Genomic DNA, 27645 nt, shown 5'->3' on the forward strand with positions numbered 1-27645 from the left:
AACTGAATGAAGATTCATAGTGCATAGCAAATAATGCTCATTATGGCTGTGATGTAAACTAAAGGTTATTGGCTATTTTAAAGCCCAACTTTCTTTTTGCAATGGGAAATTTGTCAGCCCATGTAGGAAACTCTTTTTGCCCAACCATTTCAAAAGGTGTATGTTAAAAATCATAAAATTTGGAAAGAAGAAGGGTCACTTGGAAAACTCTGAAAGCATTAGTTTTCTTTTTCTACTGCTGTATGCACTCAATAGTACATGAATATGTTGCCCTGAATTGATTCCATGGAAACATCCATGAGATTTTGGTCCATGCTGTTTCATTTTAGTGGACTTTCCTGCAGCTTTGGTTTTTTTTTTTTTTAGGTTTGGACTGAAATCTGTAGATGCATGCTTCCATGCCTGTGGATGTACTTTGTGGCATGCTGCTTTATTGTCCTGAAGTATATAGTCAAAGACTTGTCGTCTGTAGTCATAAAAACACACAGTCAGTAACCGTAATGTCAGATAGTTTTTTTTTCTGACAGGTGTGTGTAAACTCACATTTATTCATGGTCTGTTTGGGGCTTTTCTTCATGTTCCTCCAGATCAGCCATCAGGAAGGAGTCTGTGGAGTAGGTGCTGATCCTCATGGGTGCAAGACGCCGCAGTCTGTTGGGTGTCCAGGGCAGATGCCACTGGGCCCTCTGGGAAGGTGCGACAGCATCAGTCTCCATTAGCCAGGGAAGGCTGTTGTGAGTGGAAGTGTCCATATCTGGGAAAACTACTGGATTCTCTATGCCAGTTTCAATGAGACATGAAAGATACATAGACAAACCTTCGACTTCTTACTTATGCAAATATGGTACTTATGCAAAATATATTGTAGGGCTATAGATTTTATGTACAAAACAACATATGTTCAGACTCTTTTCTTGCCTCCCACTGTATACGTGTCTCTCAAGAAAGTACCACGCATAGCACCAGTCTCACTCCCCACAGCACTGTCAACTAAAAACTCATGCTTTATGAAGGTTACTTTGGAAATGTATAGGCTACAGATTACAAGTTACCCTGTTTAAAAATGTAGTAAGTAGTCTATTTCAGTACCTTTAAGTATTGTAACTGATTGCATTTCTAAATTTCTAACAAATGTTTTCAACTGTTGATCATTTTCAAACATTTAAACTAGGCAGTGTTAACCAAAAGTACAAACAAACGTACAAAAGTACTCAACACCCATTACTGTCAGATGTTCAAAATCAAATCAAAAGATTGATGTAATTGGCAGACATGGTGTGCTACAAATTTAAATAAGAGAACCAATAAAATGCATTAGAATAGCATGACGTTTAAATGGCAGGAGGCATTGTGCACATCAAAAACATATCCTAGATTTTTGCAGAAAATATTCCGATGTAAGCCCCTTTGCAATCGCTAACATTTTCATAAGTTACTGTAATTTAATGACACTTTTTTTTCTAAGTAACAGATTACAGTTACATTTATTTTGTAATTAAATTACATAATGCCATTACATGTAACCAGTTACTCCCTTACACTGTCAGAGAATGATAATTAGAGCAGAAAAGTTCAATAAATAAATAGTGGAAAATGCTATTTTTATTGTAACGGATCCCTTACTCAAAGGGAAATCATGTTGAGGAGGTTTATGTTTATTATTTTTTTAACTACAACTTTGTATGTACATTTTTCATTATGTTTAAAAGGAAATACTAGAAAAAACAATTACATTTGTATTACAAATACACTATAAATGTATAGATATAATTTATTATGATTTAAATATAATGTATGATTATTATTTCATTATAGTTTTTCATATTTCAGTGCATATATATAATATATATAATTTTTTCCCATTTTTATTTAAAAAATATAATGTATATTATTTTACATTTTATTTTAAAATGCAATATATATTATAATTATTTTAAAATAAACATGTATTTATTAATATCTATCATTTATATATTTTCTTATACAAGTCTATTTATTTATTACACTATTATTAAATTGATTATAATATTTATTTTGTTTTTATTTATTTCAAATTAATTCTATTTTTTTAGCTAGCTGCTCATTGTCATAAATACTCTTTAAATGGCTAATACAAAATATTGTTACCTTCATCTCCATATAGATGGCCTGTGCCTTCTGGGTGTCCATTCGCCATCTGAAAATGTGTATAAATTGAGAGATGCATTACTATAATTGAGCAATCCAGGGGAAAGAGGCATCATGAAAGTTTCTTACCTTGTGTGTAAGCTCCTTCTTGTGGTGCTTTGTAATTTTTTTGGCAGGGCTGACACCCATCTTAGCTGTTTTGAAGGACTCGAGGCGGCTCCTCATGGTCCTCTGGAAGATCTCCTGCACCTCGTTCTCACTCTGGTTGATGCCGAAATCACTGCGACTGTATTTGTGACGATGCTGCTCGGAAAGAGAGAATATTATGGGTCAAATGAGATGCAAACTGTATACGTGTCTGTGTGAGAACAGCAATTCATACATTCTTTCGGCTCCTGTACAGATGCTGCTGTAGAAGATGATTGGCATTGATGTCATCCATCGCATTTTTCCTGTCTTGCCCATGGATGTCCAGGGATACAGAGGGAATGGTGTCTTTTCTAATTTACAAAAGACGAAACAATTACAATTATTGCCACAATTTGCATTTAGGAATTTATGTGTCAAATTTCAGCACTTTTTGCTTTGTAACCCCAGCAAAGATTCTTAGTCTTGTATGTAAATATTTGTCAAGACAGTGATTATCCCTCTCTTTCATCACATCACTGTTTTATGATTGATTATAACTGATTAATTAATTACGCAATTGTGTTTAAATGTGATTTAAACAGTCAGTTCACTTACATAATGGAGGTTACTGAAAATTTTTCGATTCCAAGCTCATAATTTGACACATCAACCATTATATCAGGCATCACATCTGTAAATTCTGAATCAAATTGTTTTTTGAAATCTACATTGGCTGCTTCATCACTACGAATGAAGGCCAGAGATCCTTGACGTTCACCCTACATGAAGAAAGAAAGAGGTTACATACATTTCTCATGAGCTACACAAGTACAAAAGAAGTACATGGATTGCATTGCAATCACTATATTCACTATGACTGTATGTGAAAATACAAAGTTCTGGCATGAAACTCTTGATGGCACAGTCCGATAGATCTAACTCAATATGACATCATTATCACGTTACAGCTGATTGGTTCTTTTCTGAATCTTTAGCCAATGAGCTCACTGCTCAGCATTCAAATACTTGGCTAATTCTTGTCGTAACAGTTGCAACACACTTCAGAAAACCCTCCACCTTCCCCAGCTCCACCTGTATAGATCTGCTATGGTTTGATCATGTAGGTAGGCTATGTTATGGGAGTTATCATATATGTTATATGTGCAGCAGCAGTATTTCTTATATGCTCACAGCAGCATGTTGTGGATGTATTGGTAGTAGCAAGTCTCAGTATATGAGCAGCGTAGCAGATCTATCCCGCCAAGAACAAATACATTAACTAACATTGTCATGTACATTACCATGCCAATCCCTCCGAGAGTTGTCATGACAGAACTATTGCAAACGTAGTTGTTACAAGAAACACATGCAGTTTGAGATAACCAGACAAATGACAATATTATGCAATATTTAACACCAATCTATCCTCTTACCTCACTGACGTAGTTAACAGCATCCTCCAGATTGAGTTTGTGGAAGATACTAAATAGGTAGTCTCTGTTTTTTCTGGCCTTAGGTTTCATCAATAACCAGCTGATATAATTTTCCTCAAACCTGTTCCAACTGGGAGAGAGATCAAAGAAGATATATGTGTCTATATATATATATATATATATATATATATATATATATATATATATATATATATATATGTTAATATTTAAGTATATCCACAGAACTCAGAAAAAAGTACCCTCGGGTCCACCAGTTATCTCCTATACGTCCACAAATGTCCTCCACTGCTGCTAGTATGTGGTCAAATGCCTATAAAGACACCATATATATACAACTTTTTCTATAACTATTAAAATTGACACATTAATGGATGTATAGGCTATTTAATATGCAAAACTTATATACATTATGTAAATGTGAAATTCATATACTGTAAAGTAGTTACCCTATTGTTTACTTTCTCAATAAGTTTCAAGTCCGAATGAGCTGCTCTTTTGACCTTGAGCCACTGAACTAATGGCTTCATTGTTATTCCCTAAAAAGAAACCACATAGACATAACCACTACTAATTAGGTTGGATGTACAAAATAATCCAAGCATTTAGAGTCTCATAATTGTGATAAGAGTGATAGGGGTTTAACCTGAAGAATGACAGTGAAATACACCACAATGAGTGTGGTACTAAGTATCGGATTCTTCTCTGGGATCTTGTCTTGGTCTAACATGGCTGCTAGTCCATACGCCACTGCCCCCCGCAGGCCACCGTAGCTCATTACAACCTGGTCAATGAACTCGATGGGGACCAATCTGAACTTGTTCAACATCAAGGTGAGCAAGAAAACTCCTGCAAATATAATTATATCATAAAAAACACATCCAAAAGACGTCTTGAAACGCATTGAAAGATATGTCTTTGAAATGTATGGGATATTTTAAATGTTTTATTCTTTTTTACATCTCAAGTACAATTATTTTAAAAAATATTTGTGAACTTTTTCTATTGAAACAAAAAATGTAATAAACACTGTTATTTTTTTCTTTTTTTGTAATGAGTGGATCAGTTAATCTTGACTGTCAAGCACGACCAACGAATGTTACAATGAGCATAGATCTCATCAACTTTTGATTTCGGCTTCTTTGAAAACTCAAATTATTATGAATATTTTATTATAAGTTTATGATTTAGTTGATTGAGAATGAAGATATTAGCAAGGCCCATTAGGCCTACCTAGCATGCAGCAGTGTCATTACAGACTAAAATGGTTTGTACTGTAAAATTTACCATTCAGAAAAGGTGTGCAAAACTGGTTTGGGTAAGTGCTTCTAGTGAAGTGTGCTATGGCAATTTCCTGTTACATTGCATGTTTGAATGTAGTGACTGATTACAGCCACAATGGTCTAATTTGTTTCTGTTTCATCTGTGTAATGAATTTTTTATTGTGATTTGAAAAATACAAACAGATTTTTGTAATTATAAAAAGTATATATATTTAAATGCTGTGGACAAAAGAGGATTATCAATTTAATTATATTTAATAAAATGTTTTTACAAAAAGTTTTTATAGGCCACAACTGCACTGACCTATAATTCTGTATATAAAGATGAAGAGGAGGGTGAGGAGGATGAAACCTGTGTTCCAAACCCAGATCTCTGTATCAATGGCTGTAACACCCAAGAATACAAAGATCATGGTTTCTGAGCCGTTTGCAAGCACCTTCATGGCATGACGAACCGTAGTGACTGATTTCTCATCCATGTTGGCATTCACATATTTCTGACAGCATATACCACAGAAGGTGACTCTGTGACACAGAAAGGCACTCTTCTCCATGAGCTGAATAAATTGCTTAGAAACATTGTGCATTGAGCCTAAATACCTGCAGTACTGGTTGTATTACTGTGCATTCTTTATATGTGACTCTGGACCACAAAACCAGTCATAAGTACCACATATTTGTAGCAATAGCCAACAATGCATTCAAAATGATGCCAAAACTCATTAGGATATTAAGTAAAGATCACTTTCCATCAAGCTATTTTGTAAATTTCCACTGATGATTTTCTCAATATTTCGATTTTTTTTCGCATCCTCAGATTCCAGATATTCAAACAGTTGTAAATCAGCCAAATATTGTCCTATCCTGACAAACCATACATCAACGGAATGTTTATTTATTCAGCTTTCAGATGATGTATAAATCTCAATTTCAAAAAATCGACCCTTATTACTGTTTTTGTGGTCCATGGTCAGATATTGTTCAAGAGACTCTTACGAAAGTATTGCAGAGAGGGAGAGCATGTCTGCTGTCAGGTAAGCCAGGTAGCCCACCACAAAGATAAAGCCGGCTTCGATGATCTGAATGTGTTTGGTGCACCTGGTCAGCAGGGACAGTAGGATGGCAAACACAATGCCAAGAAATGAGCCTCCAAATGCCACCACAACAAATGAAACTGTAAGAGGTGGAAAGTGAAATAAATAAATCTGGTAATTAAATAAATGTATATTGTTAGGTTCATCCTTAAGAATGAGTGGTAGGGTTGAGTATTATTACATATGCCCTTAGAAATCTCTACTGCGTCAATCCTTGGGCCTCCAAGAGCGACAAAAGCATCAAATACATTGTAAAGCACCTACAAAAGAGACAAAAAGAGCATTACATAAGCATATTGATATACTAACTGAGCACAATGGCATTTAGAGCATTTGAAGAAATTGAGACGGACTACTGTGACGCCATCGTTGAGCAGCGACTCTCCAAACACCAGGATAAAGAGCACCTCATTCACATGTACTTCTTCAAACACGGCAATCACGGCCACCGGATCCACCGCGGCGATTAAACTGCCAAATAATAGAAACTGCAGGAGACCGATGTCCAAGTTACCTGATGGTTAGAGAAGTTTTCAAATTAATTCAGCATCCTCTACATTCTTTATAAATAAAGTTCTGTATTACAAATAAATGTACCCATCACTCCAGCCTCATGGCAGCCCCAAAGCGAGAGGCCCACTGTAGCTGCGTTCCAGCACGTTCCAAAGATGGCGTAAATGAGAATGGAACCCAGGTTGCTAAAAAATAGCTTGTTGGGCATAAAGTAACTTGCATCCAAGATGATCTGGGGCAACAAGTAGAAGAAGAAAGTGGGAGGAAGCAGTTTGAATGTCTGCGCCTTGTCTGCTCCCCAGACGATTCCTCCCAAAATAAAGCCCATCATAATGAGCAGACCACTCTCTGGGATCACATTGATGACATGATGGTTAAGTTCAATCACTGGATAGAGAGAGAGAGAGAGAGAGAGAGAGAGAGAGAGAGAGACAGAGAAAAAAACTGATGACTGTTTTTGTAACCAATTATGTTAATAAGCTTAATAAGATAACATGTTTATATATATATGTGTGTGTGAGTAGAACAGATACTGATCACTCCATAATTTACATGAGTAAAAATGTGTATAAAACATTGTTTCTTGTGAATCGCTGCGCTTCTTCAGGACCACACTCAGTATCCACAGTTGTCATGTTACAGAGTTGCTTCCTAGTAGGATCATGTAGGTAATCGTGAAGTGATCATCTTCCTTCTCGGAACTGAAATTCAAACTCTCATTAAAAAATTACATCAGCTTCAGACCTATTTAATTCATCGATGAGGAACAAAACTCATGTCTTAAACTTTATTAGATCGCAGCTTTAGATATGTTAAACAAACTTAATTTCCTGCTTGTTAACTGTCAGTCCATTTTTACTTCATATTTCAAGCTACACACCTGACAGTTTTGCCAATCCAGCCACAAATACCCAAATTATCACCTGGAATGGAGTCTGAACATGATGCCAATCAAACGTGACGATTGGAAGTCCAGTGAGATTATTTCCCAGTTGATCACGATGATCCTTGACCAAGTTTACATCACCACTTAGTCCTTGGATTAAAGGGTTAACAAAACACACCAGGAAAACTGTCCTCAGCAAGCAGAAATAAATAGAGCTTGCCATTGCAATGGATGAGTGGTAAAGATACACTTATAGTATCATTCTTGTCTCCAGACTGTGTGTAGGATACTAGTTGTCCTTTACAGAAGCACACAATAGTCCATTAGAGGTTCCCAGTGTTCTTTGTTCTGCTTGCTTGTCCTAAAGTGCTTGGTAAGACAAAGTATTTTCAGATTCCCCTTTTACTTAGTTTTCCTTTAAATCTGTAGTCATTTTCATGTTGATCCCTCTCCAAGTGACTTGGTTGTCTTTCCGTCAGTTGATCCTCTGTGTTTGTGGTTCAGGTGAGAGCAGTGGTTCAATCAGGGGAGTATAAGAGTGTAATTAGAGCAGTGCTGAAACTTCTAGTCAGCCTTTAATTGGTTACACAGAAAGGGGACTGAGATCTACGTCACTGGACTGTTGTTACTTTATCACATTTATGATGATTACTCGTTCTGCTTCCCTTGTACATCACACTGGTTAGTGTTCAGCCAAATTTAACAGGCTGTACTGCTGCAATGTTACTTTGAAGACTCTTCAGACAGTTTTTGGTACAAGTATTCTGTCCAGACACTACACCATGTTTATTGTACATTGCTTTTTGAGACTTTCTACTAAAAGCATGTAGACCTGTAACATTATTGGAAGGTGAGAGTTGTTGGGTGCATTTTATTTTAAAGTATGGCTCAGTTATTTGGCTTGCAAATTTCCAAAAAACAATATCTTTATGCAGTAAAATATTAGAGATTGTTCATACCAAAATCTGTCATTGTTTATTCACACTTGTGTCATTCTAAACATGTATGACTTTCTCAATTATTTGTCACCATCCACTTATTATATATGGAAAAGAGCAGCTTGGACTTCCTAATAAACATTTCCTTTTGTGTCACACAGAAGAAACAAAGTCAAACTGGTTTGAATCAACATGAGAGTAAGTAATTGATGACTGAAGACTGGTCATATTTGGGTCAACTATGGCTTTAATTTGTATTAATTTAAATCAATTTTCAAAAAGGATGGTTTTATAAGGATGTTAAAGGGTTAGTTCACCCGAGAATGAACATTCATCCATCTTCTACTCTCCTCCGAAACAAGCCAAGGGGAGACTGGTTTTCCTTTGCTAAAGTAAAGAAACTTTGTTTCCTTTTTCTCCTACATTTCCCAGAGGCATGCGCAACGCATACATCTTCCATCCTCCACCTGCACGTCTTCCGGTTCCCCACAGTCAGAAGAAGTGAGAAAAAAAAGTGTTTATTATGTTTGAAATCTGGATATTTATCTTACAAAAATGCATGGATTCGCTATAGGGCCTTTATTCACCCCCTGGAGCCATGTGAGGGACGTTTAATTACAAATGCTCTCGCTTTACTTCACAAATTCTGAACAGTTGACAACAAACACCCACTCACCCCCATTGAAAGGCTTGGAAGAGCAAGGACAATTTTAAATATAATTTTGATTGGATTATTCTGATAGAGGAAAGTCACACACACCTAGGATGCTTCGAGGGTGAGTTGAAGATGGACAAATTTTCATTCTCGGGTGAACTAACTCTTAAAGCCTTCCTGTTTTGCGGAGTTCTGATGGCTCCTAAAGCCATAAAAGTATCATTGTTCAAAAAATTGTAATATACAGAAATTTAATAACTTTCCACTTTTATAGTTGCTGTTAACTGAGTAAGTTTTGTTGCTTATAGGTTATGTGTTGCTTTATGTCATGCTGTGTTGTGTTTAATTAAGTCTGGGGTTTATGGGAAAATGTTCTGTTTTAAGGGTTTATGGGTATTTTGTGTGTTTGTTTAAATCCTGGCCTGTTTTTTTTTTTTTTTTTGTCTGTGTAATGATTTACACAACATGCTTACTGCAATGAACACATAATAACGGATTGCATTTTTTTTTTTAAATGCTTCATTGATCCTTTACTTAAATTTTTTTTTTGCTTGGAAGCTATACATTTTTCCTTCACTGCAGTGAAAATCTTGATATCAGTCATGCCAGAATGTATTCCTAAAAGATGAATATAATATTTATATAATTCAAATCAGCTTAAAATTCAAAGGACCAATCATCAATATTTTTTGTGCTCTTTGTAATTTTTTTATTTGCTAATTTGTAACAAATTAAAATATATTACTCAATCTTAGAGTTCAAATGCGTTTTATCAGACACTATTAACTGATTTCAAGTTACAGATTTCACCAGTTCTCATAAAGCATAACATTTATACATTAATAAGTTACTGTTAAATATTATTTTAATGACTTACATTTCAATGGTCTTCATTTGACTAATAAAACATTAATAGCTCTGAGTAAAACTCAAAAATAAATCATTGTAAGATTACAGAAATGCAGGAAAAGATATTGTGATACTACAAAGAAGCACCCACAGAATGACCATGCAATGATAAATAATCATACACAACATGCTGTTTAAAAATGTATATAGACCAATATGTCCAAGATCAAAAAAATATCAAGATATGCCTGAACATAGAACCAGTAGACAATTGCTTCTTAGTTCTCATTTGCCACTCAGTTCGTAAAGATTATCTAAGCCTAAGAGTATAATGAAAGAATGAATGAATGAATGAATGAATGATGTATTTATATAATGATGTTGTCTTTTGAGCTCAATGTTTTCTATATTCTCTAGCATGTGTGATAAAGTGCCATAACAACTTCCAAATCAATGTGGATTTGTATAAAGAAACCCTTAAGAACATTCCATAGCCATATGATGAATTCTATGATTCAACACGATAATTCCTTGATCTGTGGAGTTTTAGAGCATTAACTTAATTGCTTGTTTGGCAAATTAATGCTGGAACAATATCAGATTACAATCTAGTATGATTTGTTCCAGGCTTTTCCTCAGGTGCCTCGTCGTCAACTGAGGCATCAGCCATCGCGAAGGAGTCTGTGGAGCGGGTGCTCAATCTCAGCGGTGCTAAACGTCTCAGGTTGGTGGGCGTCCAGGGCAGTCGACCCTGAGCTCTCTGGGAAGGTGCCACAGCCGTGTTGTTCACTGGCTCTGTTTGCCAGGGTGGGTTCAGCATGGGTGGAGGCATGTCCATCTCAGGAATGAACGCTGGATTATCAACACCAGCTGCAGTAATTAGAGTAATTATGATATTGAAATGAGACACCATGGAAACTATCATTTTTATTTTGCTATTGGAACAAATGGGAATGTCAAATTAAATTTGTTTCCATTCATCACCATAGAAGTTTACTCAATGATAAGTAAGATGTTAATATGTTACAGCAATTCAATATGTAGCAACAAAAATGATTCTTACCATCAGGCGCGTTTGTGTTTCTCATGGGGAAGTGACCAGCAATTTCACTGCTAGAGGTGCTGTCTGCAGTAAACTCAAAATCTGATTGGACAAAGCAAAATAACATTCATATGTACTCAGGCTAACATAATTATAATTCCAGAACTTATTTAAGTAATATCAAACATAAAAATATACCTTCATCTCCAAATGGATGGGTTCTGTGTGGGTCTGCTGGCTTTCCATTAGGCTAAAAATACACATTAGAAATACAACCCTTAGACAAATAAACATTTTTTTTTTTACAATTTTAATTCATATATTTTTTAATATATCCAAACTTTTTTTCCTCCTCATTTATTCAATCAATAATTTATTTATTTATTTGACTGCAAACAACATTAAAATCTGTTTCAAAAGAAACTAAAGGCAGACAGCAGCACATGAAGGTCTAATACCTTATGTGTTGAATCCTTCTTGGGACGTTTGGAGAGTTTTTGGGCAGGGTGGACACCCATCTTAGCTGATTTAAAGGACTCAAGGCGGCTTCTCATGGTTCTTTGGAAGATCTCCTGCATTTCATCTGGATTCTCTGAGGTTTTATAGTTACTGCGGCTGTAAGTGGCATGGTTCTGGTCAAAAACAGGAGAAATGGACTGATTTGGATGGAATGGGATTCAAATGAGCTTTTCCACTGGACAGACGTATTGTGATAAGACATGTAATTATTAATAAGGAAACAATATTCCATTTAAAAAAAATATATGGTTTGAGGACTGTTCTTACATCTCTTCTGCTCTTGTACAGGTGATGATCCAGTACATGATGAGCACTGAGGTCATCATGCATGCTCTTCCTGTCTAGCTCATGGATATCCAGGGATACAGAGGGAATCGGGTTCTTCCTACCAAATAATTGCAATCAACATTTGTTTAACACAACACATTTAGCCATCTAAATATTTGATCAATAAAAGCTCATTAAACATTTATATTTGCATTGCCAACTGCATTCAGTTTTGAAAATTAAACACATCTGGCAAAATACTTACATGACAGAGGTCACTGGAACATTGTCAATGCCAAAATCATATTCTGACATGTCACCCATGATGTCTGCATAATCTAAAGCAAGCTTCTTCTTGAAGTCTACAGAGGCATTGTCATAATTACGAATGAAAGCAAGAGCACCTTTGCTTTCACCCTAAATGTGGAGAAAAAATTGAGCACATTAATTGTTCAGATCATTTACTACATACAGTAGTTGTTTAAATAAAGGTGAAATATTATGAGGTGTTATGTGGGCTACATCATTAGAATAGCACTGAAAACTGGAAATAGAAACTGATGATACTATACTATGCTGAATCAGTAGTTTTGCTCTCACCTCAGTTACATATTGTTTGGCATCCTCCAGATTTAGTTTGTGGAAGGCACCAAAGATTGGGTCTTGTTGCTCTCTGGCATCTTTCTTCATTAGAAGCCAGCAGATATACTTGTCTTCAAAATATTTCCAACTAAGAAAGAGAGAATGAATAGATGTTCTCAAACAATTTTATACACTTATTTTTCTGAAGTGAAATGCTTACTGTCTGGTCCACCAGTTATCTCCCATTCGGCCACAGATGTCTTCCATTGCTGTCAGTATGTGTTCAAAAACCTATTGAAATAGGTATACACAGTATCACTCTTACTGTAGGCTACTTAATGTCTTGATGTTAAAAACTACCTCTACCTAGATGTTGTCCATGAAACTGCCCATAGATATTTTCCGTGTAGAAACTACTAGAAACTTTATGGAGGTTCATCATTATTTTTAAAATTATGTAGATTTCAAAAATGTGTTAATTGTTTTATAAGTTGAGTGGTAGCGTGGTGACACGCAACAGCGTGACATTTTTCTTAACAACATTTTAGCTTATAGGCGTGTATCTTCAATTATTACGTTAATTTATGTTATTTTACTGTTGAGAATCAAATTCAGGACATGCAATGTCTGATTCGACAGTGAATGGCTCATTTGAATCAGAATCTGTTGAACTGGTCTGAATCATCAACGTCGCCAGTTATGAGTTTGAATTTGAACCATTCGAAGTGATTTCAGCGTAAAAAACTCATTCACTCTTTCATTCAACTGAATCTATAATTCACAAATTCACACTTACATATAATAAGTTTGAGTATAGTAATGTGTATTTGGCGTGTTCTCTGGGGAATGGCTCTGAGCTCGGGAATGGCCTGAACCCTGAGTACTCTCCCCGTATAGCTTAAGTGTAGACAGTCCTCGGGAATGAGGAGATAGGGCGGTGGAGGGATAATAAACCGTCGATATATAGAGGTATGTCGGTTGCACTTTATTTTACAGTACGCGTACTAACATGTACTTATAGTGTACTTACAGTGTATTTATCTAAGAAAGTTCTGGTAATACAAGGTAAGTACATGGGGTAGGGTTAAGTTTAGGGGTAGGTTCAGGGTTAGTACCTAGTTACTACATAGTTATTGTAATTACTATAATAAGTACATAGTATGTACATGTGGAACAGGACTGTAAAATAAAGTGCTACCGGTATGTCTGCTGTATTTATACCTCTTGGTGTTGATAAATTCGAGTGCACTCCTGTTGTGTAATTAGGCTAAGTGTGTATACATAAGCTTTACATTGGTTTAGGATAGGACAATATTTGGAGATACAAAGATTTGAAATCTGTAATCTTAAAGGTGCAAAAATATTTCTTAGCAAAGCATATTACAAATCAAAAATTAAGTTTTGATATATAATGGTAGGAAATTTACAAAATATCTTGATGGAACATGGCCTTTACTAAATATTAAAATCATTTGTAATAAACGAAAAATCGATAATTTTGATCCATATGTAATGGAGGTCAGCGCCTGCCTCCCACGCCATAGATCTGGGTTCGAGACCAAGTCGGAGCAGACAAGTGGGTCCCGTTACATTGGTGCCGTGACCCGGATGGGAGTGAAGTTTTGGGGAATGAGTGTAACGGGGGCCAGCGAGTAGGTGCTGTAAACCTAACTCCCCTGATCTCAAGAAACGCACTAGTGACTGATGCTAGTGGCTACAGTCTTTTTTTGTTAGTGTGTCCGCCTCTCATGCTGGAGACCCAGGTTCGAGACCCATTCAGAACAAGAATGAGGTGTGGTGATGAGGACCCGGGAGAGAGGGGTTACACATACAATGTTTTGTTGGCTATTGCTACAAATATACCCATGCCACTTATGACGTTTTGTGACCCAGGGTCACATTTAAGCATTTCTATTTCATTTATATAAAAAAAAAAAAAACCTGGCTATGCGTCCTATACTAGACTAACTGAGACTTGTCATGGCACTTGTATACTGTAGTTGTTCTCTTGTTGACCTGACTGCTTCTATTGTTCTCATTTGTAAGTCGCTTTGGATAAAAGCGTCTGCTAAATGATTAAATGTAAATGTAAATGTTCTATCAATTTAAGATGCACTAGACTTGATGGATACACTTTGTCAGTAGTGCTGGTTACCCTGTTGTTCATTTTTCCATTTAGAGTCAGATCCGAATGAGTTGCTTTCTTAACCTTTAACCACTGGACCAGTGGTTTCATGGTGATCCCCTACAAAAAGAACACAGACAGTGACTTAAAGTTAAACCATAATCGTTGTCAGATGAGGACAACTGGAAACATCACAAAATGCTCACTTATATAATTTTATAATAACAGGTTTTATGAATTCAAGTGACTGTCATGTTTTGGAAATAAATGCATCTTTGTATGCAGTAGTTATGGTGAGAATGAGTGGTTGAAGTGTCCCACCTGAAGAATAACAGTGAAATACACCACAATGAGTGTTGTACCAAGCATCAGATTCTTCTCTGGTATTTTTTTCTCATCTAAAGAGGCCGCGAGTCCGTATGCCACTGCTCCTCGCAGGCCACCATAGCCCATTACCAACTGGTCTGTCAGGTCAATAGGAATTAATCGAGTCTGATTCAACAACCAGTTGAGGAAGAAAACACCTGTATATATATATATATATATATATAAAAAAAAATCCACAGTTGACATCAATTTTTATGAACATACTAATAGTTTAATGCAGAGTTCAGAAGGAATTCATGACTTTTAACTCACCCATGATCCTGAATACAACAATGAAGAGGATTGTGAGGAGGATGAAGCCAGTGTTCCAAACCCAGATGTCTACGTCAATAGCTGAAACTCCCAGGAAGACGAAGATCATGGTCTCTGAGCCGTTGGCCATCACCTTTAGAACGTAACGTAACGTTAAGACAGATTTCTCATCCATGTTGGCGCTAATGTATTTCTGACAGCAAACACCGCAGAACGTGATCCTGTCAGACACAAAACCCCCAAATCAAAGATTATTGTAAAACTCTTTTCTATAAGAATGATTTACATTAATTTAATCATTTAGAAATGTACAGTGTTTATTTGTCTTCATTTATCAGGAAAGCAGTACTTTAGGAAGATCTTACGAAAGTATTGCAGATAGTGAGAGCATCTCAGCTGTCAGGTAAGACAGGTAGCCAAGCACAATGATGAAGCCGGCTTCGATGATCTGGACTTTATAAGTGATCCTGGTCAGCATTGATATCAGAATGGCAAACACAACACCAAGAAACGAGCCTCCAAATGACACAACAAAGAACGAAACTAGGAGAGCCAAAGAAATGTGTTGTAGGGGTTATTTCTGTTCACCAAAACTAAAATAAAAAAAAAGTCTGAAATTATACGTAAAATAAAAAATACATTATCTGAAATAAATTTAAATAGAAACAAAAATGAACTTTTTGTATATCAGCTAGTTGCCATAGCAGCATTTCTAATTTTCATTGAAGATCTGTGTCCATACCTATTCCTTTGATAATCTCTTCGGCATTGATCTTCGGGCCTCCCAGAGACACAAATGCATCAAACACATTATAGAGCACCTGTGACAGGCAAAACGCGAGAGATATACAGTACATAATATTAGATGAGCGTAAAGGCCTTTAAATGGATTCTGACAGTAAAACACATTTTATATGCACATGCTGTGATTATACAAAAAGTGATAACTGAGACTCACCACTGTGACACCATCGTTGAGCAGTGATTCTCCGAACACCAGGATGTAAAGCACTTCATTCACATGCACTTCCTCAAACACAGCAATCACTGCCACAGGGTCCACGGCAGACAACAGTGCACCATACAACAGGAACTGCAGAAGGCCGATGTTCAAGTTCCCTTGAGGGTTAGTGAAATTGTCTGTTTTGTTAACTGACCAAAATTCAACTAAGCTCGCCAAAAGGCTGCATTTATTCAGTAATTTGATCACAATTAAAATAATAACAGTATTGTAAAAAAGCATTACTATTTCAAATAAACGTTTTTGGTTCTAATGTATTTTAGAAAGTAAAAGCAAAATTCTTCAGTGTCACATGATCCTTCAGAAATGATTAAAATATGATGATTTGATACACAAAACATTTATTTCTCTTATAAAAGTTTGTAAATTGGTGAACCCAGATTTACCCATTGCACCCCCTTCATAGCAGCCCCACAGTGCAACGCCAACTGTGCCAGCATTCCAGCATGTTCCGATAACAGCATGGACAAGAATGGCTCCCAGGTTGCTGAAGAATAGTTTGTTTGGCATGCAGTAACTTGCATCTAAGACGATCTGGGGAAGCAAGTAGTAGAAGAAGTTGACGGGGATCAGTTTGAAAGTCTGTGCCTTGTCTGCTCCCCAGACGATTCCTCCCAAAATAAAGCCCATCATAATGAGCAGACCACTCTCTGGGATCACAGAGGTGAAACTGTGGTTCAGTTGACAAACTAGAAAGAGATAAAAGAGACAAAGAAACAGATGACTGAAAAGCTGATTTTTTTTTTCAGCCATTACTTCAGGTTTCAGTTTCACAGTGTTTTTCAGAAATCACTTTTGATCAACTAAATGTGTCCTTTCTGAATAAAAGTATGAATTTCTTAAAAAAAATAGAGGAAGAAAGGAAAAATACATCTTACTGACCCCAAACCTTTAAAAGGGTAATGTATATATTCCATAGCTTTATATCTATATTATATTGTAACCAGTTTTTGTATACATTGCTAGATATAATTATTACAATTAACCTTACCAATACAAATCAGTCAGTATTTAATCCAAGCATGTTAAAAATGCCATTTGTGCCATAGCATGTCGAACTCAACACATCATTTTTCACTGTATCAGAAATGAGGAATGTGGAAATGTTCATGACTTTCAAAAAAGTAACAAAAATTGTTGCGAGGCACTGTTAGAACAACTAGTGAGATACTGAAGTCTAAAAGTTCCCAGATTTAAAACTGCCAGTCTCTGAAACGCTCTTTGAACAATATTAAGTTCACTTCGTGAAACAGACAATGAACAACTGAAACCATTTACTTTGCAGGAACTTTGTGTTCTATGTGATTCTGTGGCTAGAAATTAAGCTGTCCCACAGATTGGCATTTCACCTTCTTCCGCAGGAAAGGAAGTTAGAGGTAGATGGACAGCTCATCCTGCTCATTGTTTAAGGTAAGTTAGTTAATATAGTGAGGCTTCACATATTTTTTATTTTGTAAACCAGTTTGTCAATCTTATTGGATTGTTTGAAACAGAATGTCACTTCACCTGTACCTTATTCATTTGGTTTTGGAAGTATGATGAGAAATGTTTGATCTGATCACACTTTTTGACAAATCGGAGCACAGTTTGAGATAGTTTGTGAAAAATGTTTAAAGTGAAAAATGTCAGAACACCCTATTTATTTATTTTTTATTTTTATTTTTATATTTATTTAGAAAAGGGACAATGTACATTAATTAACATTTATAAATGTAAATGTACCCAAATTAGCCCGAAGGCTAGTTTTCATTGGTAGTCCCTTTGCCAGATGTTATTAGGCTCTAAACTAGAAAAAGGAAAAAAGGTTAAACATTACAACAATACACTACAACAATCATAAATCTAGAACTTGTAAACACCTCTATAAAATACAATTAAGAACATTATACAAAAGACAATATACACAAAATAGAAAAAAATTGTTATGAGTTAAATATGACTGATTAGGTCTATAATAAAATTAATAATAAGATTAATAATTATAATAGAGGAGCAGCATTAATGTTCACATTGTTGGTTATGAAGAAGCCATTTCTTAAGATTAAGCTTTAAAGAGTTAAATGTTGAGCACTCTCTAATTGAGTGAGGTACAGTATTCCACTGATGTGAAGCTCTGTATGAGAAAACAGCTTGGCCAAATGATGTTTTCCTACGTGGAATTATACAATCCGCTCTATTGCTCCTCTTGTAATTCTGTTTTCAATAGATTTAAATTTAATAAAATCAGCCAAAGGAGGAGGAGCCAAACCATGCATGATCTTATAAACTAAACAAACATTTTTAAAGTTGATTAGAATTTCCCAGTTAAACAAGTTATACTTATTTAAAATGTGACAGTGATGAAAGCTGAATTGTTTTTTATCTAAAATTTTAAGTGCTTGTTTGTATAGTGATTCTAATGGTTTTAGGACTATAGAATGTGTATTTGACCAACTTGTCAAACAATATGTGACATGAGAAAGAATCATAGAGTTAAAATATATCTTTGCTGCCTCATTTGATAAACAATTTCTAATAAACCTAAAGTTAGCCAAGTTAAATGTAATCTTTTTACAAACTTTTTTTATGTGAGTTTTAAAACCAAGACAGGAGTCCAGATGTACCCCTAGATATTTACATTCTGAAACGACCTGTAATCTCTCTCCTGAAATAAAAATGTCCTGCTTTGTATCAGGCCTATGTCCTTTGGAAAAGAACATACAGACTGTTTTTGACACATTTAACCTCAGAAAACTCTGATTTAGCCAGGATGTAACTTTTACCATAGTGTCTGTCAACTTTTTTGCAACCTCTTCTGGATTTTTACCATGTGTAAAAATGACTGTATCGTCAGCATACATAAGAATATTACATTGTTCACACTCCTTAGGTAAATCATTAATATACAAGCTAAAAAGAATTGGGCCCAGTATGGACCCTTGTGGAACACCAGTTGATAGGTCTAATAAATTTGATTTAAAATGATCTATTTTTACTAATTGAGAACGGGAAGAAAGGTAAGATTTGATTAAATTTACAAAATGTATAGAAAAATTAAAATCATACAGTTTATGCAAAAGGTTATTATGGTTTAGAGTATCAAATGCTTTCTGTAAATCCAGAAATACAGCCCCTACCACTCCACCTTTATCCATTAATGCCATTAATGCCTCCACCTATTCTCCATTTGCTCTCATTTCTAAGTTAGAGAAATGAGTCCTTACCTATTTAAAAGCTTTGCCACTGCCAGACAAGGTCCGTCATGCTTCTTCTCAATGAGATTATACATTTGAATGCCCATAATTACTGAATTTACAATGTCTCTGTGGCATGTAAATGATAGCATGCACCAGGATTATTTCACTTTGATCCGTGTTATTTCGTCATGGTCTATTCAAACGTGTCACATTGTAAGGCTTCAATTGTTCAGCCAACCAACAATTACAGACTACACTATTCACATTTTATGTGGATTATGCATTTACTTTTGAGTTTAGTGTAGTTAAATAGTTTAAATCTTGCCAGCTGTGGAGTTGGGCAGTAAAAGATGTAATGCTTAACACACATAGCTGGCCTAAACTAAACTAGTAAACTGTTCTGTACCTTGTTGGCCCCTCTTTTGTATATATTTCTATAACTACATCCATTGTCAAAAACAGTCAGGAAAGTTACAGCTTCTGGGGATGTCCATGTCCTAAAATGATTTAACAGTTGAGAGTACTAAAATAGTGGCATGCATCTTTTATGGAAATGTTAAGTAATGATTGATGTAGCTGTTTCTCAATCCCTTTGCCGCATACCTCGGTCAACATTTGAGAGTTTGTTATACATCATGTCCTGAATTTCTTAATGCCGCCTTTTTGATGCATGTTGCAATGCTCAGAGTGACTTTCACAAAGAGACACAATGTAACACCACGCCAGCAGTTCGACATTCTCAAGGAGTACCGTGACCAACTGGCTAAAGCTCAAGTGGCTAACAACTATCTCACTCAGTATCTACGATCGCTACCACCACCTATGCCCATAAAGGTAAATTTTGCTCTTCCTGACAAATTCAACGGTTCTGCTGAACAATGTAAAGGTTTCATTTGGCAAGTTGAGATCTTTCTCATGCATCAAGGGAGTAACTTTGACTCTGATGAGAAGAAGTGTGCTTTCCTCATGTCATTGTTAACGGGCAAAGTGATCGAGTGGGCCGCAGCAGTTTGGGAAACTGACCGTCTGTTTCAAACATCCTATCCATATTTCATAAAACAACTCAGAGATGTGTTTGAATACCCGGCAGGGGGTAAGAATGTATCCACTCGTCTAATGCAACTCACTCAAGGCCGCAAATCGGCCGCTGAACATGCTATCGAGTTCACAACAATTGCTGCTTAGAGTGGGTTCAACGACGTAGCGCTCAAGGCCATGTTTCGTCGCAGTTTAAGTCTGGAGCTACAGGCAGAGCTCGCTTGTAAAGGTGAGGACTATTCCTTCTCTGATTATGTCACGTTGGCTATCAAGATTGATAACCTCATTCGCACTCACCGCCCTCAACCCAAGTCAACGAACGTCATGCATATCCCCCAAGTTACACAGATGTCCGATTCAAGTCATGTCAATGATCATGCCAAATCTGAGCCCAGGCAACTAGGAGTGACAAGGTTGTCATCTGAAGAGAGATCGAGACGAGTTACCCAGAATCTATGTTTCTACTGCGGTAGTGCAGCCCATCACAACGCAATGTGTCCACTCAAGGCTCGGAGAGACTTCACTGACAACAGCCGGGTGAGTGTTGAACATATTCCCATTCGCAATGTTAAATCTCTCACTACCATTGTCAAGATGACTACTGAAAATGACTCGTTTGAATTCACAGCGCTGATTGACTCTGGCTCAGCATTAAAGCTCATCATCAGGACCTTGTTACAACCTACCACATCCCCGTACTACCATGTGACCCACCTATCAAGGTGAATGCTGTGAATAACAAACCCATTGGAAGGGGCATAACTCAACAAACACAACCCATGAAGATGCAGATAGCCCTCTTTCACCAAGAAACTATCACCTTCTATGTCATTGACTCTCCATGCCATGAAATCATCCTTGGATATCCCTGGTTGTCTGTTCACGACCCAGCCATTTCCTGGCAGAGTGGTGAGATCAAACATTGGTCACAATTCTGTTTCTCCAAGTGTCTGAATAACGTCCTTTCTAAGCCTTGTCTAACTACCAGCATCGAAAGTCCAGAGTGCAAGCCCGTCACCATACCATCCCATTATCAGGACCTTCAAGAGGTCATCAGCAAAACTAAGGGCACTCAACTGCCACCTCATCATCCTTGGGATTGCGCCATAGAGCTATTACCCAATGCCATGCCACCCAAGAGTAAGATCTATCTACTGTCATGTCCGGAAAGTCAAGCCATGGACGCATATATTGAGGAAGCTCTCAGCTCTGGATTCATCCGTCCATCCACTTCCCCAGCTGCAGCAGGATTCTTTTTTGTGGAGAAAAAGGATGGAGGACTGCGCCCCTGCATCGATTATAGAGGTTTGAACAATGTTACTATCAAGTTCCGTTATCCACTGCCACTAGTCCCTGCAGCACTTGAACAACTTAGAGAAGCCAAGATTTACACTAAATTAGATTTGAGAAGTGCCTATAACCTCATCAGGATCAAGACGGGTGATGAATGGAAGACTGCATTTCTGACCACTAGGGGGCACTATGAGTACCAGGTTATGCCGTATGGGCTGGCCAATGCACCTGCGGTATTCCAGTCATTCATGAATGAGAATTTCAAAGACCTCTTGAACAAATATGTAGTAGCTTACATTGATGATATCTTGATCTATTCCAAGTCTGAAGAGGAACACAAGGGTCATGTCAGAACAGTACTTACCAGGCTGTTAGAGAATCAACTCTATGTCAAGGCAGAGAAATGTGAATTCCATGTACAACGAACCTCTTTCCTAGGCTACAACGTCAGCCATCAAGGTGTGGAAGTGGACCAATCCAAGATCAAGGCAGTCACTGAATGGCCACGACCCACCACTGTGAAGGAGCTTCAACGCTTTCTGGGATTTGCAAATTTCTACCGACGTTTCATAAGGAACTACAGCATCACAGCAACACCTTAGATGTCACTATTGAAAGGTAAACCATCCAAGTTGAAATGGACTGATTGAGCTACGCAAGCATTCTCTGACCCCAAGAACAGCTTTTCCACTGCACCCATCTTGAAACACCCTGACCCCAACTTGCCATTTGTACTGGAGGTTGATGCCTCCGACTGTGGGATAGGTGCAGTGCTCTCCCAATGCCACGGACAACCAGGCAAGCTTTTCCCCTGTGCTTACTTTTCAAGGAAACTCACGGATGCTGAGCGTAATTATGATGTCGGAAACAAAGAGCTACTGGCTATGAAGGTGGCCATTGAGGAATGGAGGCACTGGTTGGAGGGTTCCGCTCACCCCTTCCAGGTAATCACTGTTCATAAGAACCTTGAATATATCAAAAGTGCCAAAAGATTAAATCCTCCCCAGGCTCGTTGATCCTTGTTTTTCACCAGGTTCCAATTCGCAGTGACTTACCGCCCTAGCAGTAAAAATAGCAAGGCAGACGCTCTTTCCAGAAGACATGACCATCCATTGACAGTTCACCAACCTGAATCTATCCTGCCACCATCCATCATCATAGCACCAGTCACGTGGGATATAATGGATGAGATTCAAAAGGAACAATACAACGAACCCACACCTCCAGGTTGTTCCACTAATAAACACTATGTTCCTTCCAGGATTCGACCACGAGTCTTACAGTGGGTCCATACTTCACTGTGCTCCGGGCATCCAGGTATCTCTCGCACACTACACCTCACGCAGAATTATTTCTGGTGGCCTGCTATGGTCAAAGATGTACGGTATCCCCGAAGACATTGTCTCTGACCGAGGAACACAATTCACATCCCAGGTATGGAGAGCATTTTGCAAACAATTGGATATTAATGTCAGTTTAACTTCAGGTTACCACCCTCAATCGAATGGACAAGTGGAGAGACTGAATCAGGAGATTGGCAGATACCTCAGGTCATACTGTGGACGTGAGCAGCATCGGTGGTCAGAGTTCCTTCCATGGGCAGAATACGCACAAAATTCATTGAGGCATTCATCCACAGGCCTTACACCATTCCAATGTGTGCTAGGATACCAACCCCCCATGTTCCCGTGGTCTGGAGAACCGTCACTAGTACCTGCAGTCGACGAGTAGCGAGAGGGTGTGGGACAGTGCTCATGTACGTCTGCAAAGAGCCATCAGAAGTCAAGAAACTCAAGCTAATCGACGATGTCATCCACATCCCCCCTACCAACCTGGACAAAGAGTCTGGCTCTCCACTCGAGACCTCAAGTTGCGGCTGCCCAGCAAGAAGCTCAGCCCACGGTACGTAGGCCCATTTAAAATCTTAAGACAGATTAATGCGGTCACTTATGAACTGGAGCTGCCCGTTAATTAGCGTATCTCTCCCTCCTTTCATGTTTCCCTCCTGAAACAGTTCCACCCAATTACTGACCCCAACGTTGAGAACCGGCAGCCACCTCCACCGCTGGACATTGATGGAACCCCGGCTTATGCGGTAAAGGAGTTGTTGGACTCCAGACGGAGAGGGGGTCAGCTTCAATACTTGGTGGACTGGGAGGGATACGGACCAGAGGAGAGATCAAGGGTGGCCGCTCACGACATACTAGATCCTTCGTTAACTGAGGAATTTCATCGAGCCAGACCCGATCGTCCAGCACCACGACCACGGGGATGTCCTCGTAGAGCGCCAGGAGGCGCTCGTAGGGGGGGGGGGGATTCTGTAATGCCACGCCAGCAGAGGGAGCCCTCGCCCGAGTACTGACTGTGTTCCACTCCCTCTGCTTCACCTGTAACTTCCTGTTTGGTAGACATTTAAGTATTGCCAGCCTGTCTGCCTTACCGAGCATTCTTCCCATTGCCATAGTTTGCCTTATTGTGTATGATCTTTGCCTGGTTTCCCTGTTTCTGCCTTTTGGATTTTGCCCACTGTCTTGTTGTTTGGATTAGACTGCCTATCTGTGTACGTACCTCTGCCTTCTACGTTTATGATTATCTGCCTACTGTTTTGGATTTGTCTGCTGTGGATGTTAATAAAAAACTGCACATGGATTCTAACGCCGCCTCCGCATCATTACACACAATTATTATCTTTTTCAGTTTCTGTCAGATTTATATGCATTTGTTAACTAAATATTGATTTTAATAAGTAAAAGCTAGCTATTGTTATATTTTTAGTTTTTTTGTCACATGAAATTGAAAATGAAACACTCATTTTTTTATTTTTAACACACAGTATTTATTTGTTTGTTTGTATAGGGCAATAGTGTATATACTGTATATGTGTGTGTGTGTGTGTGTGTGTGTATGTGTGTGTGTATATATATATATATATATATATATATATATATATATATATATAAAATGTAAAATGAGTATTATACTATATAGTCTGATTTTCACTATCATGCACTAAAGCTGACCTGACACTGTGCCATTGAGGAAAGTCAGTTTTCTCTCTCTCTTCCTTCGGCTTGCTCCCTTTTTATCAGGGGTTGCCACAGCGGAGTGATCCGCACAACCGATTTGGCACAAGTTTTACCCTGGAATCCCAATTCGTGCCGCAACCCAGCCCTGAGAGTGCACTCCATTAATTATTTAATGCAGTACATTATTAACTAGCAGTAAGGTGTTGTTTCAGCACTGTAATTTCTTAGAGGGTAGATCTCTCCAGCTTTGTCCATGATTGCCAATGATGTGTTACAGATCATGTCCTGGAACTAAATTATATACCTAATTTTCTTCTCACCATCAGGCAGTTAACAGAGTTTATGAACATGGGATCTTTGCTCACACAGAATTTGGACGTAAAACTGCAGGTCAATTTATTAAACATTTGAATCTAATTAATTACACAACATTCACAATTGATTATTAACTGTATTCGGCAAAAAAAAGGAAAATTAAATTATAAAAAAAAACATTGTAAATAAGTGGCTTTAGATGTCAATATATTGTTTGTTTGTTTCATTTTAAGCATGTCATTAACCTTTTGGCAATAAATTTAGCAATTTAATTTGTGAAACAAAAAAAAGATCCTCTTGCTGTTTGTCATTGAGGCATGACAAATGAGAATTTATTTTACTTGACTTTCAAATGCAGAATTACAGATGTCTAAATATGTGTATTTCACTGTAAAATTTATTTTTCAAAGTGCATTTTACAAGAAAATGTTACTTGTTTTACATGAAAAGTTGTGTTTAAATTAATTGACTTATTTGACATTTCTTTGTCATTATTTGTCAAATCTGCTAGTAATTTCAGAGTTAAAGTTTTTTTTTGTTTTATTTTTGTAGTTATCTTTTTTGTATTTGCTGAAAGTATTAAGCACTTTTTATACATACTGTGGCAAAAAAAGTTTCCTCTCCTTTCTGTGTATAAAGCATTCAGCTTGTCTTGCCTATCTAAACTTGACTGATCACATTTAACTCAACCTTCATAATGCTGTGTTCTTTGTATTCTTTGCTAATTTCTTGTCCACTCTGTCTCCTGTTAAATCTTCAACAGCACTGGTCACTTGCTGTCTTTTTATGCCACTACCAAAGACAAAATCTCTGCCCAATTTTACAGTTATGTTTCCACAATACTATTAAAGCGTCACACTTAATGCCATCTAACCACCTACTTTGAAACCTAATCCTACAGCATTCAGCATAAAACTGCACACTCAGTGGCTCTTTGGTGATGCTGCATACTGCACGTTTAAGACAATCACTATAACAAGCATTAATCAAAATATGAGTTTTAGACTGTAGTATCTTCATGAAGCCTTTAGGTGGCAGGCATAAATACTACTCCATTATGAAACTGATTTCTTAAACTGAGTAACTGTTTGGTTTGAAGTCCACCATCCAAATATGTCTAATTTTTATAAAAAGGAAGCATCGCTAAAGAAAGCTGGCCAGCTTTATTCATTGTGCAATGCTGTCGTGCTTTCAACTGGCGGAAAATGAATGTGATTTTGTTTTGCAGCACATTATTTGGCCTTTTTTAAAGTACAAAAAAGAACTTGAGAGTTTGTCTGTAATCCGATGCTGAGGGTATTATATAACCTATTTGATTCCCATTTGATAATAAGCTGTGCTATTCAGTGCCATTCAGTGGGTGTAAATTTTACCTTCTAATTTTTCTGCATTACAAACTCAGTTGGTGAACAGGTAACACCATGATTCAGACTGTCAAATGGGGTGGAAAAATTCCTGGTAAAGAATGCTGTACCTCAAATACCTCAATGTTCTTTAACAAAATAACCTCACCCTTTATTGAACATTTGAATCATGAAAAGGTACCAAACTTTAACTTAACCACACTGAAAAAAAAAAACAAAAAAAAAAAACAATGCACGTTACATTGTAATTTTAATATACCAATCTACTGAACAAAACACAGGTGGTAATAAAAAGCAAGATGATGGATTCGTCAAAAGTAGCTCTTCCACCGCCGAGGTAATATATAGAAGGTGCACACTGTTTTATACATGCAAAGAAAAAACACCATCATGGTAACAAAAATGACACTAAAATAATGCAATAACCAATAATTAAGAGGAAACCGTTATTTCAATGTTAAGCCATCAAATGTCTAGTGCCATGCAGGAAATTCTGGGAATGTAATTTCTTTTCATAGCATAACTTGTTCTTTTTCGCTTCCATAAAACTGTAAGTCAACAGGATTTTACAATAAAATTACTCAAAATATCCAAATTAGATTACAGTTTTTTTTACGTATATAGTTATGAAAATCTACTACGAGTCAATTAAAGGTTTTTACTGTAACATTTTAGGGTACAGTGCAGCATTCCTCAAACTGAAATTTGATTTAGAGTCACAAAAATGCTTACAGTGGATTTTTCTTTTCCTTTGCTATTTGTATTATACTAACCTTGTAGATGAAAAAGATCAGTTTGGTGCTGGAACTTACCCAATTTACAGAGCCAACAGGTCAATATCCAGAGGGCCACCAGGTATGGCGTTTCCACATGATGCCATTTCCAGATGACAATAGGTAATGTAGTGATTGTCGAAGCTGCATGTCCACCGGTGGAATCGTTGGTAGAGGTAGTAGTATTATCAGTGACTGATGACTTTGAAGAATATTTAAGGCCTACTCCAGCACATGAACTACTCAAAACGATTAATAATGCTAGAAGGAGTGCAAACTGCTGTAGAAACGCCATCGCGCACTGTTGTTGATCAAAGAACGTTAAGTATTTAACTTTCTGCTTTTGCCTACTTGCATTTATTAGCTGTCATTGATGTTGTAATTATGTAGTCAGTCCTGTATCCTGGTGTTTCTTAGTGACTGTCATCAGTGTCTTTCTCCTCGCTCTGTCAGTCTGAGATTGATATGCATATGGTGTACATTCCTTCTCTTATTTGTCCCTCCTCTAAGAAAACAGAGATTCACTTTGGAGGTAGATTG

The 27645-nt window shown here is 37.2% G+C and overlaps 2 protein-coding genes across 2 annotated transcripts; both read right to left on the reverse strand.

Annotated features, from left to right (window-relative positions):
* On the reverse strand, window positions 1-7732 carry slc9a3.1 (solute carrier family 9 member A3, tandem duplicate 1). The gene is made up of 16 exons (XM_059555418.1): window positions 7478-7732; window positions 6682-6984; window positions 6438-6598; window positions 6266-6344; window positions 5987-6164; window positions 5295-5515; window positions 4354-4556; window positions 4157-4246; window positions 3950-4020; window positions 3690-3819; window positions 2872-3035; window positions 2510-2627; window positions 2257-2430; window positions 2128-2176; window positions 544-775; window positions 1-466 (listed from the first exon to the last, which is right to left on the reverse strand). Exons 1-15 carry the CDS (start codon window positions 7704-7706, stop codon window positions 546-548), a joined length of 2400 nt encoding a protein of 799 aa, XP_059411401.1. The 5' UTR covers window positions 7707-7732; the 3' UTR covers window positions 1-466; window positions 544-545.
* Window positions 7733-10451: 2719 nt separating this feature from the next.
* On the reverse strand, window positions 10452-27611 carry slc9a3.2 (solute carrier family 9 member A3, tandem duplicate 2). The gene is made up of 16 exons (XM_059556012.1): window positions 27145-27611; window positions 16507-16809; window positions 16058-16218; window positions 15842-15920; window positions 15465-15642; window positions 15100-15320; window positions 14782-14984; window positions 14491-14580; window positions 12556-12626; window positions 12354-12483; window positions 12019-12170; window positions 11754-11871; window positions 11426-11599; window positions 11166-11217; window positions 10989-11069; window positions 10452-10795 (listed from the first exon to the last, which is right to left on the reverse strand). Exons 1-16 carry the CDS (start codon window positions 27398-27400, stop codon window positions 10527-10529), a joined length of 2538 nt encoding a protein of 845 aa, XP_059411995.1. The 5' UTR covers window positions 27401-27611; the 3' UTR covers window positions 10452-10526.
* Between the last annotated feature and the right edge of the window lie 34 nt (window positions 27612-27645).

The sequence above is a fragment of the Carassius carassius genome, chromosome 8 (assembly GCF_963082965.1).
Source record: "Carassius carassius chromosome 8, fCarCar2.1, whole genome shotgun sequence".
In the NCBI taxonomy this organism is placed as follows: Eukaryota; Metazoa; Chordata; class Actinopteri; order Cypriniformes; family Cyprinidae; genus Carassius; species Carassius carassius.